The sequence below is a fragment of the Lagopus leucura genome, unplaced genomic scaffold (genome assembly GCF_019238085.1).
Source record: "Lagopus leucura isolate 7727_CA_CO unplaced genomic scaffold, USGS_WTPT01 Super-Scaffold_100008, whole genome shotgun sequence".
NCBI classification, from domain to species: Eukaryota; Metazoa; Chordata; class Aves; order Galliformes; family Phasianidae; genus Lagopus; species Lagopus leucura.
In genome coordinates, this window is record NW_024962265.1 from 11,340,289 (window position 1) to 11,357,431 (window position 17,143).

The 17,143-nt window shown below is 45.6% G+C and overlaps 3 protein-coding genes across 7 annotated transcripts in view; 1 reads left to right on the top strand and 2 right to left on the bottom strand.

Annotated features, from left to right (window-relative positions):
• Nucleotides 1-2,669, bottom strand: part of PHTF2 (putative homeodomain transcription factor 2) — a 61,830-nt gene extending 59,161 nt beyond the window's left edge. The window contains 1 exon segment of the mRNA XM_042872439.1: nucleotides 2,568-2,669. The gene's annotated coding sequence lies outside the window, so the exon portion shown is untranslated.
• Nucleotides 2,670-2,970: 301 nt separating this feature from the next.
• TMEM60 (transmembrane protein 60) lies at nucleotides 2,971-6,805 on the top strand. Of its 5 annotated transcripts, XM_042872537.1 has the most exons (4): nucleotides 3,026-3,057; nucleotides 3,718-3,766; nucleotides 4,672-4,894; nucleotides 6,148-6,805. In XM_042872537.1, the coding sequence occupies exon 4, from the start codon at nucleotides 6,189-6,191 to the stop codon at nucleotides 6,591-6,593; it is 405 nt and encodes a 134-aa protein (XP_042728471.1). In that variant the 5' UTR covers nucleotides 3,026-3,057; nucleotides 3,718-3,766; nucleotides 4,672-4,894; nucleotides 6,148-6,188; the 3' UTR covers nucleotides 6,594-6,805. The 5 variants fall into 5 exon arrangements, with proteins under 5 accessions (XP_042728473.1, XP_042728469.1, XP_042728472.1 ...); XM_042872535.1 differs by lacking the exon at nucleotides 3,718-3,766 and having other exon boundaries at nucleotides 2,976-3,057; XM_042872538.1 differs by lacking the exon at nucleotides 3,718-3,766 and having other exon boundaries at nucleotides 3,000-3,057; nucleotides 4,745-4,894.
• Nucleotides 6,806-10,916: 4,111 nt separating this feature from the next.
• Nucleotides 10,917-17,143, bottom strand: part of RSBN1L (round spermatid basic protein 1 like) — a 49,609-nt gene continuing 43,382 nt past the window's right edge. The window contains exons 7-8 of the mRNA XM_042872364.1: nucleotides 16,296-16,404; nucleotides 10,917-16,208 (exon numbers count right to left, since the gene is read on the bottom strand). Coding sequence (XP_042728298.1) covers nucleotides 15,570-16,208; nucleotides 16,296-16,404 — 748 coding nt within the window. The 3' untranslated portion in view covers nucleotides 10,917-15,569. The remainder of the gene's footprint in view (nucleotides 16,209-16,295; nucleotides 16,405-17,143) is intronic.

The following is a 17,143-nucleotide window of genomic DNA, read 5'->3' on the forward strand; positions in this document are numbered from 1 at the left end:
AAATTTGTCACCATGCAGGTAACATCTTTCATCATCGTGAGACCTGGCTGTGTCATCTGACTGACTGAAGAAGTCACTCAAATGGGAGAAGACTGACAAAGATTTAAGTATAACAGAAAGGTCTGGGTTGGAAGGGACCTTAATGCCCACCCATCCCCACCCCCTGCCATGGGCTGGCTGCCCCCCAGCAGCTCAGCTGCCCAGGGCCCCATCCAACCTGGCCCTGAGCGCCTGCAGGGATGGGGCACCCACAGCTCTATGGGCAGCTGTGCCAGGGCCTCACCACCCTCTGAGTAAAGAATTTCCTCCTAACATCCAACCTAAATCTCTCCTTTCAGTTTAAAACCATTCCCCTTTGTTCCACCACTATCAGACCATTTAAAAAGCTGGTCAAGCAATTGCACAGGTCTTGTGCTCTTGGAAAGCCCAGCACAAAGTTCACAGAAACTGTTAGGTCATGAATCTGTAGCGCATCAATCATGTTAAGATCTTCCGCACAGACCCAGAAAAACTGTTCCAGCATTCTCACAGAAACAGAGACTGTTTTGGAATTCTCACTCACAAGAGTCCTGAGAAAAGGATAATAAATGAAATTACTGTTTCCTTCCCAAGTTCTACTATAAACAAAGAGTAAGACACAGTATTTAGACAAAGTAAGGGGAGCAATATACACAGCTTTAGAGAACTGGGAATGAAATCACATCCCCTGCTTCTCAGTGACCCCTGCCAACTCAAAGAGAAACCACACAGCTCAGCCTGAGGAGCTGAAGCAAAGCCCAGTGGAAACCCAAATGCAGCCACGTGTCCTTTCTATTGCAGCACCGCCAGCCCGATAGCTCACACCCCACTCCACAGCTCACAGCCCTCCCAGCTCTCCCAGAGGCAGCACTGTGCAGCACTGGGTGCCACCGGGACAAACTTTCAGGGCGAGGCGAGCTGAGTCTGCTCTGGGAGAAGGCCAGCACCGCTGGAATGCTCCAAACGTTCCATGGGGCTCAGACACGCTGGCAATTTATTTGTACGGCACATTCCACATAATGCAAGAGGAAAAAACCCTTCTGCAAACACTGAATTAAACAAACCAGGTTTCCAAATTCTTTTTCAGATGACTCAGAGTGTTTTAGCCTCTATAATATTTACATCCAGAATACAAACATACATTGACACTAAAACATAGCAACTGAAAATTCAGCTGCACCAATACTCCACTTTAAAAGGGGATCAAGAGCTTAAATGGCTGAGTTCTGAATACTGCTCTCAATCTTTGCTTTCAGAACTGTTTACAAATACTGTAAGGGAGATCTCTGGGGGAAAAAAAAAAAAAAAAAAGAAAGAAAGAAAGAAGGAAAAAGAACTGACAGAAGTGTGATGTGCGTAAGTCCATCAGTCTGTAAACACCTCACCAGGACAGGAGTAAGGCTCCTCAGGAATTATCCCTTATCAGGATTATCCTTTCCAGGGAGTCACAAAGAAAGAGGCAAATCAAAGAAGATCACTAAAACCGTCAGAGCCACAGAAATAGCCAAATACACAGGGCTATTTATAACCCTGAGATTTGATCGAGGAACGCTTTTAGCCTCCAACCCAGCAAAACAAAAACACCCCAACATGGGATTTCAGCCCTTAGCAACCACCACTACGGTGAGGGCATCCAGGGGGGGATGCTACAGGATGCCTGAAGGGAGGCCCTGCTGCAACGGACACCGCCAGCATCAACAGGAAGATGGAAGCAGGCGAGGTGCTGATGACACATATCATCCCTGTCAGAGAAGCAGAGCGCCAGAAGTGTTAAACATGCGGGAAGGGGAATCTTCATCAGAAAGAAAAAAAAAAGAAGAGAAAAAAAACATCTCGGAGCGTTAATTTAAGCACTCTCAACAAGTTTTCCAATTAATTACTTTCTCGGGTTAATTAAGACACGGGCAGAACGAGAGGCAGGGCAGTGGCGCTGCTCGCCGGGTGACAGGCAACATGCGGGAGCGCCGCGAAAGGCGCGGGGCGCTTAGGACACCTGAGCCGCGCCGGGACAGCTCCGGCACCGCGCGGCCGCTTCCAGCAACGCTCCGCGCGCCGATGCGCCGGCAGGGGGGCGGCACGAGGGTTCGAGCGGCGGGACGCGGCCGGCACTCCGCGGGTCGGCGCGGGAAGGGGAGAAACGGGGCGAGGGAGGGCAAAGGGGCGGGTGTGCAAGGCGCGCGGAGCGAGGCGAGCTCGGGGATGGGGGTGCTGAAATCCGGCGTTTGTAAGGGCGGGGAACACCGAGAGCCCGGGCACCCGGCACCGGCCCCGCGCGGCTCCGGGCGGGGAAGGGCCCGACGCTGCGGCCGCCCGCAGACCCCGCGCCGCACCGCGCCGCTCCCGCCCTGCCCCGAGGCCGCGGCCGCCCCGCGCCGGGGGTCTCCGCGCCGCGGAGGCCGAGGGCCTCGCTCCCCCGCGAGGCTCCGATCGGAGGGGCCGAGGCTGCCGCACCCCGCCGCCCTGCCAGACCCGCCGCGGCCCCCCGCCCCCCCCTCCCCGAGCCCTGAGGTGAAGTTGGCGCCCGCTCCCCCCGCGCGCCCCGACCTTACCGCTCCGCGCGCCGCAAACAACGGGCAGCGAGGGGAGCGCGAGACTGCGAGGAGCGGCGGCGCGCGAGGCAACAGCTGAGGGCGGGGGGAGCGGAGAGGGAAACGAGGAGGAGGAGCCGGCGCGCGCCCGAGCCGCAACCACCGAGCGCGCGCCCGTGAGGGCGTGGGGCTCCTTTGCGGGTGGGCGGAGACGGGGCGATTGACGGCGCTCTGAGCGAATTGGCGACGGGGAGAAGAGAGGCAGGCGGGCAGAAGGACGAACCTCCACCAACCGCCGGCAGGGAGGAGGGCGGCCTCGTTTTGACGGGCGTCTCGCCGGCCCAATGAGAGCGGGAGCGCGGTAAGAGAGGCTTCCCCGCTGGCCAATGGAGAGGAAAAGGGGCGGAGCTTCCTGTGGCAAAGCGGGGCGGGCGGAGCCGCGCTGCCTGCGCGGAGCCGGGCAGGCTGGGGATGTGCCGGGACTTTGCGCGGGGAGGCCCCGGGCCGGGCGGTACGTAGGGGGCGAAGGGCTCCGGGGTCCGTCTGGGGTCGGGGTCCGTCCGGTGGGCGGCTCGGCTCGCGGGAAGCCCGATTGAGGCCGGGCCGGGCGGGATGCTTCAGCGCGGCCCTGAGGGAAGGGCTCGGGTGCCGAGTGCCGGGGGTTGGGAAGAAAGGCTCCAAAGCTGTGGGCGGTCGGCACGGAGCTGCGCGGGCTGCAGGGGCGGTCACGGCTCCGGGCTGCCGGAGTCCCCGCTGTCAGACTGTACACAAACAGACCGCTGTAAGGTTTGAGTTGGGAGCGTTCCTGTGGGGAGCCCGGCTCTGGTGCTCCTTGTCGGCCCCTTCCAGCTGGGCAACCCCGTGCTTTTGCGCTTCGTTCCGCCCATCGCCTGCAGGCCCTGCTGTCCCCGCAGTACGGCAGGGAAAGGAGCGCCCAGCAAAGAGCGAGTGAAAGTACTTACCGCGGGCCTACGGGAATGCGTCCCGTTGGTCGGGTACCCACTGAGTCACCCTTAAGACGTCACTTAGTCCTTAGATTTATATTTAGTTGGGCTTCAGTTCCTACAACTTGTAAGTAACTTCTGGGCTTTACGTGTACACTTGTAGCTCTGTTGTTGTTAATGCAGAGCTGAGTGCTGTGTTTAACTTTCTATGTTTTCCTTCTAAACAGGACATAGCTAGCTAGCACAGTGTTCTAATTATTGTGCTCATCCACTGAGGTCAGTAATACTACTTGCATAGTCTCTCGTCACTGATAATTTTCACTTCCTGCTAATTACAGGAGTCCTATTAGGAGCTAACAGCATTTTTATTTTTATACTCTGCCACTGACATTACTTCAGTGCTTTCAGAGAACTGGTTCAGGTGCGTACCAGATTTGCATCCCTTTCCCAAGGTTAGCCAGCTTGTGACAGCTCGCTTCCAACTGCTTGCAGATACTGTTCTTTCTTTCTTTACAAAATATGGTCACGTTCTCCTTGTCATCAATCCCTCCATCACTGCCATCTGTATCCCCAGCTGCCAGGTTTTAGATTTTTTTTTAGCATCCCGTGCTTGTACTACAGGACTGTAAGATCTCAGAAGTACCCTTGGATTTTTTGAATTTTCACCCCAAAAAAACCTATAGAACTGAGTGGAGCCCTGCAGTTCTTGTCCAGTCATGCAGGTACATCCCTTAACTACGGAAATGAAAGGCAGCGTCACGTCCCTTGCATAGGTTTTTGTCTGCTTGTTTAAATTGTTTAAATCATGAGGTGGTTCTGAACCTCGTGAAATGAGCAACTTTCTAACTAAGAAGCTCCATCTAACACCTCTTCTGTAGCTTTCTTTTTTGTCTTTTTTACAATAAGGGTGGTGAGGCACTGGAACAGGCTGCCCAGAGAGGTGGCAGATGCCCCATCCCTGGAGACATTTCAAGGTCAGGCTGGATGTGGCTGTGAGCAACCCAATCTAATTGTAGATGGCTTTGTTTATTGCAGGGGAGTTGGACTAGATGAATTTAAAGGGTCCCTTCCCATTCAAATGATTCTGATTCTGTTTTCTCTAGAGACAGTTGATAGCGCCTTCGTCGAGTATCCAATAACCCGATACTTCTAAGAGTGTTGAATTTCCTTTTGCCTTTCAGGCACAAGTTTCCAGTCTGCTTCTTTGGTTTCTCCTTCCTTCAGTTTGTACATAAGAGGTTCTCCTCCCTGTAGTGCCTGTCGTGATGATTTCCAGAACGAGTTCTCTGGAATGTTTTCATGAAGGGAATGTTGAAAGTTTCAGATCGCTGCATTCTTCACCGTAGCCATCAACTTGTACTTGAGGATCCTGGAAATACTTTCAAAGAGCGGGAAATACTTAAGGTGGATTATAATAATTGTTCTGTAGTCCTGTCTGACAGCTGGTTTATGTGTGTTCCTACAGACAGAGCAATGCTAGCTGAACTTCCATCTGTTTTTTTTTTTCAGCCTGCCTAGCAATTTAAATCCCATGTATATGTTGCTGCTGAGCTCTGCCCCATCCTCAAGGATGGGTCCCAGTTTTGCCCTTCAGTAATGGGCTTTCATCACACCCTTAGAAAGTCTGAGCAAGCTACAGAAATAGTATTTAAAACTTTATTTTCACTTGTTCAGCTCAAGAAACTGGCCTGGGGGTCACTCAAGGGCCAGAGGGAAGAGCTGCACTGACAGTAACTCCAACTTGGATTATTTTAGGCTTGGCCAGATCTGTTCCTTAAAACAGTTCCCACTTTTGCCCTCAAAGACTTAGCAAAAATGAAAGTTGGTTGAATTACAAATCAGATGACAGAGGGATGATTTTAGTGGCATACAGAATGCCTGTCCCCTAGTCCAGTTTAGTGTTCTAATGTGGGGGGAAAAAAAAAAATTAGAAGGGAAATGTTGCTAATAGTTTTCTGCCTGTTCAGGGAGTTGAATAGACTTAGTGGATCTGGTAAGCATCAGTAAGAACAGCAGCCACAGCAGGAGCCAGCAGTGCCTGCGGGGGAAAGGGGCTCGTCCTGCCCCTCTGGGAGCAGGCAGGAAAGGTCAGATGCTAGGTTCTGTCAGCTGGAACAGAGCAAAGTTCAGTTTGTTTCAAGCAAAACAATATTTGTTTTACAGAATTAATTGTTATGACATATCTAAATCTCAAATATTGAAAATAGTTGCTTATGAAACCTATTTTTCACTGGTATGTAATTATTCATTGTTGTAGCTTGGACGACTAAGGAGGATCGTAGTTCTTCCTGTTCCTGCTTTACAGTTGGTACTTTAGACTTGTAGTGAAAGTCTTCTGGTAGCTGTAGTGGTTAAAAGTCTCATTTAGGAATATAGAAACCTTTATGAGTACAATGACTGATAATTTGTTCCTGTTTTTCTTTCATCATGACTATACTGCGATTTAAACGTACTACCAGGCCAGTAAATAGATGTACTACTAGCAGCCAGTGCCTGCATACTTTAGATACTTGCCGCAATGCAAGCATTATCCATAAGCTTCAGTATTTTAAGATTGCTGTTTGACAGAAAGAGGTGCTATTAATGTGCACAGAACATGCCTGGTGGTTGTATAATGACAGCTTCTGATGGCCCTCCTGTGTGTTTTGTTTCGTTAGGTTGCTGACCACTTGCCAGACTTCCTCTCCAAGCTGTTTAAATGAGAATGTCCCTGGCACAAAGAGTACTACTGACATGGCTTTTTACATTACTCTTCCTCATCATGCTGGTGCTGAAGTTGGATGAGAAAGCACCATGGAACTGGTTCCTCATTTTCATTCCAGTCTGGATATTTGATACTATTCTTTTAGTTATGTTAATTGTAAAGATGGCTGGACGTTGCAAGTCTGGCTTTGACCCTCGCAACGGCTCCCAGAACATCAAGAAGAAAACCTGGTATCTCATTGCAATGCTGCTCAAATTGGCCTTCTGCCTTGCCCTCTGTGCTAAGCTGCAGCAGTTCACCACGATGAAACTAGCCTATGTATTTATCCCACTGTGGGCCTTGCTTATTGGGGGTATGATTGAACTTGGATACAATATTTTTTATGTAAGAAGAGACTAAGCTGCGTGTGGCTCTCCAGTTGGAGATTTGGTACCGATTTGCTGGATTATTAGTTCTGCCACAAATGTGATCCCTAAGCCAGAATGCCGCCCAAGGAAACATGCTGGAGATGTGACCTATGCCAGGCTGAAGACCAGAAGTAGACTTGTACCATTTTTTATTTTCAAATGGTCGTACTTTCTCTTGTAAATAAAAGTATTTGTTCCACATAAGGTGTTTTAATATGGTTGTTCGTTACATGGAGTAAAGGTAAGCCTTTTCCCGTGCAGATAGATACTGGAAGGAACCACAGATGTTCTATCCACTGAATTCAGCACTTAGGGGATCCTTGTAAGAAAGTTATTTATGTCTTATACTGTCACTCAAATTTAAGAATCAGTAACAAATGGAAGCCACTAAAAAGAGCAAAAAAGTAACTCAGCGACATCTTTTTGACATAAGAATCCTCTTTTGGTATGAAAAACTGAAACTAAACTGAGTTCTTAAGTGCTGAAACATAAACAGTATGTTCACCTAGGGAAAAGTGAGTAGCTGAACTATGGCAGCAGCCTAACATTCAGAAGAGAGGAAGAAAACAATAATTATGATCCCAGTAAGAAGTCACTTGTGCTTTAAGAGACTGCAGCTGCTGTAATGCATTTGTACCTGCAGGAAGTGGTATTTTAAGGAAAAAAATAGTTTTTAATGCTATGGTGTATTAAATCCATGGAGGTGAAGCTTTGGCTTTTCGGAGCATCAGCAAACACAGATGTGAGCAAAAGTACTTCTTCATATGCCAAATACAATGAATGGGACTTCTGGGAAGATGTGAACAAGAATCCTATTGTGTGGGTTGGAAGTCCTCTTCCAGGAGCCAGGATAACATCAAATTCAAGTCTGGGTTTCTTAAGACAAAATTATGAATATGCTGATCCATTTACGTTTTCTGGGTACAAGAAAAATTTTCAGTGAGTGAAAAGAGCCAGGGAAAGACTTCTGAGGTAACAGCAATTGATTAGATTAAAATGCCTCATGGGAAAAATATTAACTAGTTGCATTCAACTGCATGTCCTCTTAAAAGGGAAGCTCATCCTCTGTCCCTAGATTTTTTGCTTGCTCTTCAATCGTACAGACATAGAATAAATACATAGCAACCAGGACCCGTTGCAGCCTGAAGCACTGGATCATGGCTTGGAACATGGGCTAACAAAGGATTTCTCAGCATCCATTCAGGCTGCTTCTGTGTGGTTGGCTGCCCTATCTCCCCTATAAATGGGGAAACCAGGGAACGACAAATCTTTCTATTCTTTAGCTGTTGTAAAGAATGTCATAACACATCAGCTTTTGCTAAGCACATTTGTGTACTCCATCCCAGTTCACAAGCATCACGATTTATGGGAAGCTGAAATAAGAACTTTTCTTCCCTCCAGAAGGAAAAAAAAAAACCATGGCACAACACATTTTCTTTCCTTCGGTAGCAGCATTCCTCTTTGGGAGGCATCCCTGTATCCTGCTTAGCTCTGGAAAAGCCTTCAGCAATGCCTATGTGTTCAAGTCAGACTCTTGCTCACTCCTGAAGGACAGGCTTCAGCATCTTTGTGAACCTGAAGTGAAAACAGCACTGCAGCTGGGTGTAGCAGGATGCTGGGGGCAGGAGGAAGGGCATTCAGCTCCCCAGCCTGCCTGCCATGGGAAATGAGTGCACATACATACATGACGTAAGGAACAGTCAGTGCACCTTCTCTGGCTCCCATGGCTGAGATGCGTTCTCTGTAATGTTCTACAGCTGGCAAGCCAGGCTTCATGTAAAATGTTTATTGGATGAAAAATGATGAAAAAATGATGAAGGTGAAGATTATGCAAAGACCCACCGACCTCCGAATCATGGTAAACTTCTGTGAGCCACCTGCTGCAAACACATAACCAGCACCTGAACTTAGGTGAGGGGGTCTCAGTCCTGAATAAGGCCTGATGGAGAATATGACAGACTCACCGGGCCCACTTACCTTGATGCGGTATCTTAGGGCACCAAGCGTAAGAGTGAGCATCCCTGGCCTTTCTGCAGCTGCTTGGCAGGGCTGAGAACGGGTGGGAACTCATGACGCTAGTGACCAAATACCTTTGGGCTTTCCTCCAGCCTGGCTGCAGGACTGTGGTGAGGACATGTGTGCTCCCAGGGGACAGAAGGACACGTGTGCCCATGGCACCAGCCTGTGGTTTTTAGCTTTCCAAAAACCCGTCCTCGTGGAGCACTGTGGCTCACTGGGAGGAGAAATCCAAGCGGTCGACATTTTGCACAATGAAAGTTTTTCTCATGGGAAAGAAAACACAAAAAAGATCTTCATTTGGAAGAGGCAAAGAAGGTAGAAGCAGCAGCAAAAAAGCCAAAACCCCTCCTGCTCAGAAGAGCAGTGCAGATTTCCTCACTGAAGCTGATGTTAACAGATGGCAGTAACTGATGGAAGAATAGCAACCAGCCTCATTAGGACCTGCTGTATTACAAGATGAACTGCAGAAATGACTGTGCCTCCTTCACAAATCCCTCTAGTTCACAGACGCTCTTACTATCTGGAAGTTTGGCATCTCCAGTTTACTAGGACTGAGCACAGTTATTTCAAATTGTTCTCACTAGTGACAGGATGATGGGAAATGGCCTCAAGTTGCACCAGGGTAAGTTTAGGTTGGATATCAGGAAGAACTTCTTTACAGAAAGGTTGTTAAGCACTGAATAGGCTCCCCAGGGAGGTGGTTGAGTCACCATCCCTGGATGTGTTTAAAAACTGTTTGGATGTGGTGCTCAGGGACATGATGTAGCGGAGGGTTGTTAGAGTTCAGGTAGTATGGTTAGGTTGTGGTTGGACTCGATGATCTTTAAGGTCTTTTCCAAACTGAGCAAATCTATGATTCTAATCTCCTCACAATTGCTGCCTACTCTCAGGTTTTGTTGTTGTTGTTGTGGGGAGATTTTGTTCTTCATCCACTTTTAAGGGTCTACTTAAAAACCTGGAAATGAATCTCTGATTGGAAGTGCTGAAGCAGCAGTTTCTTCCTGGTGTCCTGCATAGGTCATGCACAGTTTCACTCATCAAGAGACATTTGTAGGATGCAGCCACCTGGAAACACTGAGTTTTGCAATTTTTTTCTTGGTCTTTGATGATAAAAATATCCCTTTTGATTCACTACTTCGCATCGGTTCTAACGCTGACTTAGAGCTGCAGCTGCGATACCTTTGCACTCTTCTGCCTTTTTCCGCTATCATAACTTCATTCAGAAAAATCCAATCCAAATTTCGCTGTGACTCTCCAGAAGCTGATGCAGGAATTACAGCTGTTTAAAACTACCATATTCTCAAAGGCATTGGTTACAGCACTGAACCAAGATGAGTGAAAAAAAAGGCAGATTTGATAAAGCACCAGGGGATGCAGAAAGCTGATGCTGAGATGGCTCATCCTGAATTGCCAGAAGTCACACCCAGTGACGTGGTGGTACAGCAGAGAACGCCTGTCCCAGTTGCATGGCGCAGCTGTGACACGGAGCATGGGGAGAAATCTGCTTCAGAATGCGACTGAAAGGTTTTCTCTTCTGAAATGAAACACTGTTGATCATATCCTGATGACTGATATGTAGATAATATATATATTGATAGCATATATATGGTGATAAATATTCTACATCATTTATTTCTATTCAAATCATTCATACAAGATTGAACACTTCAGCATGCATTATAGATGAGTATCTACTTTTGTCAGATTCAGGAAAATAAATATTCAATGCACATGTGTAAAAGACCATGAGACTAAATTTTTCCATTACTTATTTCTATTGCTTTTCTTGATCTGTCAGCATCGTAGAACAGCATGAAGTTCTCTGTTCTTGGAAGATACAGTTGTGCAACATACATCCCAAACTTGAACCTGAACACTTTAAGAATGTGCATACATGCAATCCAAATGTACTGCTTGGCACGGATGACAACATTCAAAATAAGATAGCACAGGACTGAGTTACAGGATGACTTAAGAGATGAAAGCAGTACTATTTCTGACAAATACACACAGTAGTACAGAAGCAAAATCTTTATCTCGGGGAAATTTTCGCATTTGCCCAATAGAAAAGTGGTCTAATTGGCAAGGTTTTCTCCTTGGAACTCTATGGAGCACCTTTCTCAGCTAACTGCCCTACAACGCAACCAGATTTAAAAAACAAAAATTCCATGGAAATGAGCCCTTAAAACACAAGCCTAACCTCTGCCACACACCACAGTCTCATTCAAGTGAAGTGGAAATCAGTCGGTAGAAGGAAACATTGAAATAGTTACTGAGAAATAAAACTTGATAAAAATAGAACTTTAATCTTCTCCTTTAATCACCGCATCAGAATATCACATCCATACACCAAATGTTGAAGGACTATTTAGGACTAATGACCTCATCAGAAAGCTGTCTATCAGTGTGGCCAGAACACAAGGCAGCCAGTGGTTCCCTGGCACTTCAGTACAGAACAGCTCTAAAGCAGAAGCAATAACAGCATCACAGTACAAAGGAACACAGCGGCCCGAATCTGATACAGGAGATTGGGAAAGTCCACATCCGATGACTCTAACAGAACTAGCAACCTAGATACCACGAAGTTAATCACTGCTTCTGGGTGAGAAGCTGCACACACAGCAGAATTGTTTCTATTTTTTAAGGAAAATGAAATGAGTGACCAATGGGAGTAAAAGGTTTCCAGGTGTTCACGTGTGCAGGAAACTCAGCAGGACGGCACAGAACATCAGCATTACCTATTACACAGTTTTTAAAGTGCGTTTCATCCACCCAGTAAGGTACCAAACAAGTAGTAGCAGGGACTCACAACCCAGGAAAGCATTTTTAACAGCATCTCACACAGCAGTCAGAAGTCATCCTTCCCATTTCTGACTCGTACACATTCACAGTCAGGTCAAAGGCGCTGGCTGCCTAAGTGAACTCAGCTTCGTCTGACCGTCACAAAAATGAATGCAATTACAGCTGAGAAGCCTGCAAAGATGTCTGATACCATTTGATCAGAATTAGTACAGCTTTCATCAGTAGGGTCAGTTGGTAACCCCTCTCACAATGGGTCTTTTTCCTGTGAGCATAAAGAAAACATGGGTTTTTTTTCATCAATTCAGCATTCTGATTCACATGCACATATTAGAAAATGGTCATTTTTAAACAAAGAATATTTTCCTTATGTTTCCTGGAAGACTTCTTCAATGTTCCAAGTTCGTAACATTCTGCCAATCTGTTTCCACAGCAGTCAACCATTTCACGTGTCCATTCCCTACGTTATTTGCAATGCCAATATATTTACTGCGCACGTGCATTTTTACTTAAAAATCAATTTTATTCATCACCAAGGAATTCCTTCACAGATGAATACTTAAATCATCACCCTCTGAAATAATACTTTATTTCTAATACTAGATAGAATTAATATTTCCATTAAAGTATTGAAATATTCACTATAGTAACAAGGAAGGGGAAATCTGCATGCCAGCAGTACCTGTAATGAAAAGGCTGTTTTGGAGTCAATTTGCAGGCATCAGAGGGCTGGGGGTGACACAACACCAGCAACACCTGTACGTAACACATGAAGCCAGCTGCCAGTGAGATGCAAAAGCTCCAGTAATCGTAACAAAAACAGTAACTACCATCTTGAGAGCTATTGGTAAGGTCAGTAACAACGCAGCTCTTTGCTACTCACAAAAACAGTACAGGATCTATGGAAACATCTCTAAGGTTCTGCACATGTGTCACTAGCTGGGACAGCACGGCAAACACACGGATGTGACCACCACTGCAGTACAGGCACTGTGCCTCACGTGGATTTTTTCCATCTGCAGAAGAACATGGGCCAAAAGAGAACACCAGAGATTTCAGCCAAAGTAACAGAGTCATAAAAAACTGAAATCCAGGGGGAAGAAAAAAGCAACAAGCAAAGACTGGTGTCAGTCCATCGCAGCGCAGGAAAGATTTATTGCTGGAGCAAAAGTCTGGATGTGAAGCTGATGTATGCAACAGGAGCAGAGGATATCGCATAGGACCACTTGACACCAAGATTTTTATCAGACTAATGAACAACTTGGGAGCTGAAATTCTCAGAAATCGTCCTCCTTGAAAAGCAACCATATCAAGATGAATACACCACAGGTAGAGGACAAAGTTTGGTTTTCAAAGCTAGCCAAGTGTATCCCACTGCAGCTGGTCAATGCAAACCCTGTGCACATTTGTGTACAATGGCACTTCTGACAGCCATTGGTTGTGTCCTGTTCATGTCCTCTCTTCAAGCTCTGCCTAACAGTCACAATCTAATTTGTCTCAAAAACAAACAGTGCATAAAAATCGTAAGAACTGCTGCTACTTCTCTCTCAAAATTCTGAAAATGACAAAAAAATGGATTTAAAACGTGGGCAGTGAAGAAGCAAAATGTCAGAATGAAGACATACCTGAGCAGAAGTTTGAGAGCACACCAGCCAGGACCACTGAGCAGGTTTTCAAATGGAAAAATGTTCTACTGTAAGCATAAAGTCGTATCTGCTACACTATTTTCAAATATTGATTTCTTCAGTCTGGAGAGGACCCACAGTACAGAAAAGTCTGCCATCGGGGGGGGGGGGGGAAGAGGGAAAGGGGGAAGGGATGTATAAATTTCACTGAAATCCAACAGGAAAAAAATTGAATGCTCAGCATACGGATCAACAGAACACAAATGAGATTCAAAGGGGAAAAAAATTAAAAAAAGCTGCATCTGTCAAGGCTGGCTGGTTCTCATAAAGCTGGAGCTGTCTACTAATGGATTTGAAAAGCTGCGTGCTGGGTAGAAGCTACGACCTGCAGCTCCTCCCTGCTGTCTGATGGCTGGCACAAAGAAAAGGAATGGAAGGCTACAGAACGGCGTGTTTGCAAGGCCAGGAGATTATGGGTGGAAAATTCCAGATTGTCCAATGGGAGCTGAGAGCACGTTTCTATCGCAAAGGCTCAAATCCTTACATGAACCAATCAACACCTCAAATCCGAGTATGCTGGAGTGGTAACTTACCGCGGCACACGTGAGCCATTTGCTTATGGAGTGGGGGGAAGCGAGATCCCTGAGGCTGCAAAACTGGTAGTCATCTCTTAACCAGAAGTCATGAAAACAGCAATTAGATTTCGCCACATCCAAGAGATTCATGATTCTATTGCTTCTCTAATACATAATTATGGCTACGTAAGAGTAACATTTAGCAATTCAAATGCTGATTTAATTAATAATTCCTCAACAGACCTATTGTAGATTTAAACACATTAGGGCACACGACAGGTAAATGGCTGATTTCAGTGCCAGGCATAAGTACAAAGTAACAATTTTAACAACCTAGGAGCAAGAAATATTTGCACCAAAAGGCCCTCGGGTAGTTGAACTAGACAACACCTGGGAAAGAAAACAACACATTGTTCTATTGCTACAATTGAAGCCAAAGTGGATCACTAAGCATATCAAAGGTCTTGATTTGTGCCTGTAAGGATGTGTAATTTTCAAGAAGCCCTGGGGAAAAAAATTGCCCCCCAGAACCTGGAGACTTTAGGGCTTCAAAAATAACAACAGGCCTAGAATCTCAAGTTTTAAATATTTAGTTGAAGGACAGGCTGCAGGGCAGGTTACTGCTGTTTGTAGCTACCTGAAAAAGAAACAGCGTTCAGATGTGTTTGTACTACACAGCAACACGTTACACACAAATAAGTTAAATTACAGTGTTTGCCATTACCACATCAGACGCTAGCTAGCCTTGTAACCTCTTCTCTCAGAACACAGGTTGGGAAAACTACGGAGTTCCACAGAGTAGAAAGAGGTGAACAGTCAAACTTGGAAACCGCTATCATTTTCCTGATGAAGAAATTGTTACTTCTAACCTGGGACTCGAGGAATCTTCCTACCAGACACACTGGCCAGTCTATCTGTACTGCCTTGCACTATCAGCACGTGGAGCAATCTTAATCCAAATTTGCCTCAGTGAGCGTCAGGCCGCCGCTCAAGCTATATTGGCTTCAGTTTGAGTAACCATTTAAAAACATTCTTTGTTCTAATTTAGTCAGATAACTGATATGAGCTTTGTTTTTAAAACGTGGAAAGCAATATATGAATTGTGGCTGCGCAGGGGTAGAAGATGAGCACAAAAGGAGTTTGCCACCCTGCCCAGCCCAGCTACACAGACGCCGGCAGCACTCCTGGAGCCCACTGGTGTCCAACCTCCTGACACAGAAAGGCTGCGGGTAACGTTTGTCTCTGTTCCACATCAACAAGTGATGACAGGATTCGGAGAGCGCCTTTAATGAGCAGCTGTGCAGGGAGGGCTGATTTTGCATTCTGACTTAGTCTTGGCTGACAAAGAATGCCTCCGCTCTACCTCAGTTTGCTGCAGCTCCTCGCTCCGCAACGGAGTGAGAGCATCCTATGCCTTAGTGCAGGTAGAAACAGAACCATTGACAGAGGCAGTTTAACTGAATTATTTTTTGCAGACCCAAAAATAAAACCAATCTGTTATTATGAACCTTTATTAAGTGGCTCACGTTTCAGTATAAATCACACTAAAAAGATTTTTAAAAAAGATATTTACACTACAGTGCTGACACATTTAAAATGAAAAAATTGGTATAAATAAGCTCTATGGAAAAGCCTGGAATTGTCAAAAAGAATTCTGGCTCATCTTACAAAAAATATATATGTTAAATGTCAGCTCTACTCTAAAACCTACAACTCAAAATTATTTAAAGACTTCTTTATGTTAAACCTGCAGTGTTTACAGTGCATCTGGCCCTAAGTGCTTTGATACTTCACAGTTATGGACAGGCACTGAGGAATGTTACAAAGCTACATAACTATCTTCTGTAACAGATGCGAAGGCAAGTCACAAACTTGCCTCACAGAACTTATGAATCTTTACATTATTACATCATTAAGTTTAAAAAGGAATTTAAAACAATATATACAAATTTAGCACAAAAAATCATCCTCTCTTTGTCCATGCAGTTTTGGATATGAACTATGTTGTCTCGTATCATCCGGATGTACGTGACTGCCGGGGCACAACTTGCCTTGTAAGTCCTTGCTGCCAGGTTCAAATTTGGAACCCATTTCCAACTTAAACGCCGTCAACTCAACCTGATCCAATCTAGTCTGAACATTCTGGCCCCTGCTGTCATGGGGCGCCACAGTCTTTTCAGCAAGATCAACATTCATGGGTTCTTCTTTAATTCGGTGAGATGCAATAGGTTCGTGTTTTATCGGCACAAATTCCTGCTGCAGAACGTCTGAAAGTTTGGCGTCTTCGGAGGTATTTCTGCTTATTGTACAAATCCTGCTGTCAGTCTGAAGTCCCATAACCGAAGACTTGGGGTCTGCAGAGGTCCCTGCTTCGAGAGTGCTTGCGTTTTGAGAAGCTTCTTCTTCGGAATGATACAGCTTGAGCCGGATGTGCCACGCCAAGCTGCACACCGCTGAAACTGTTTTGAACTGGTGCACAACATTCCTCGGGATAAAATAGATGTCATTATCAAATAACTGAATTCTGGCATATCGAATGCCTTCCCTTCGCAGCTGATTCAGTTTTGCATCGTCAACCCACTGGACACACTGGAAGGAAAAAAGGAAAAAAAATTAAGGGTGAAAACTTCGAGCACTTGCAGAGGACAATTAATGAATGGTTCACAGTGTGCTTACCTGTGAGAGTGGAGGCTCATGCAAGTCCAACTGCATGCGCTGAACTACCTCTAAGAAATCCTCAGCATGAAAACAAATTACATCTTTGGTTATACGAGGCTGCTCAGACCTACAGGAAGGCAAGAATTGCATGGTCAGAGGCTGAAACTAATATGGTAAAGAGAATAATACAGGAAATCTGCAAACAAAGGATAAAGGAAATCATCTAAACACAAACTCAGCAATTCTAACACAGACCACATTTCAGAGAATACAAGCTGACTACAATGGCTTGTTCTCAATCATGAGTTCAATTCATGATGCTGATTAAATGAATTATCTTAGTTTTTCATTTTTTAAACAAGTGCTAACATAAGAAGCAATGAAAAAAAATCAAAGCTCCATACTTTTACTGACCTCCATCTGCCTCGCAAAGACAGGTGGCCCAGAGATGTCAGGGTTACTCTGCCAACACTTTTTAGTGCGTTACACCCATCAGGTACCTCAAAGCACACCGTAACACTAGTGAGACTGCTGCAAGCACTGCTCGGTATCTGAGCCTCACAGACCCTGTTCAGACTTGAGAATAAAGCTGGTTCTAATTCATCTGCCACAACACCAGTGAGCAGCAAGCACCAGCATCCTTCACAGCATCCCCTGAAAAATACACTGGTGCTTGTACTAACTAGACAGCTACAGAGGAGCAAGATCTGAATTATGGCTTCCCTGAGTATTCAAACTGTTACAGGAAATCACCTCTTGTCCCACAGCACTTCTCTGAAAGAAGCACCATTTATATAATAATGTCTCCAAAGGAATTATCTAGAATTAATTAACAAATGCCACGACAGCTACAATCCTTACCACTT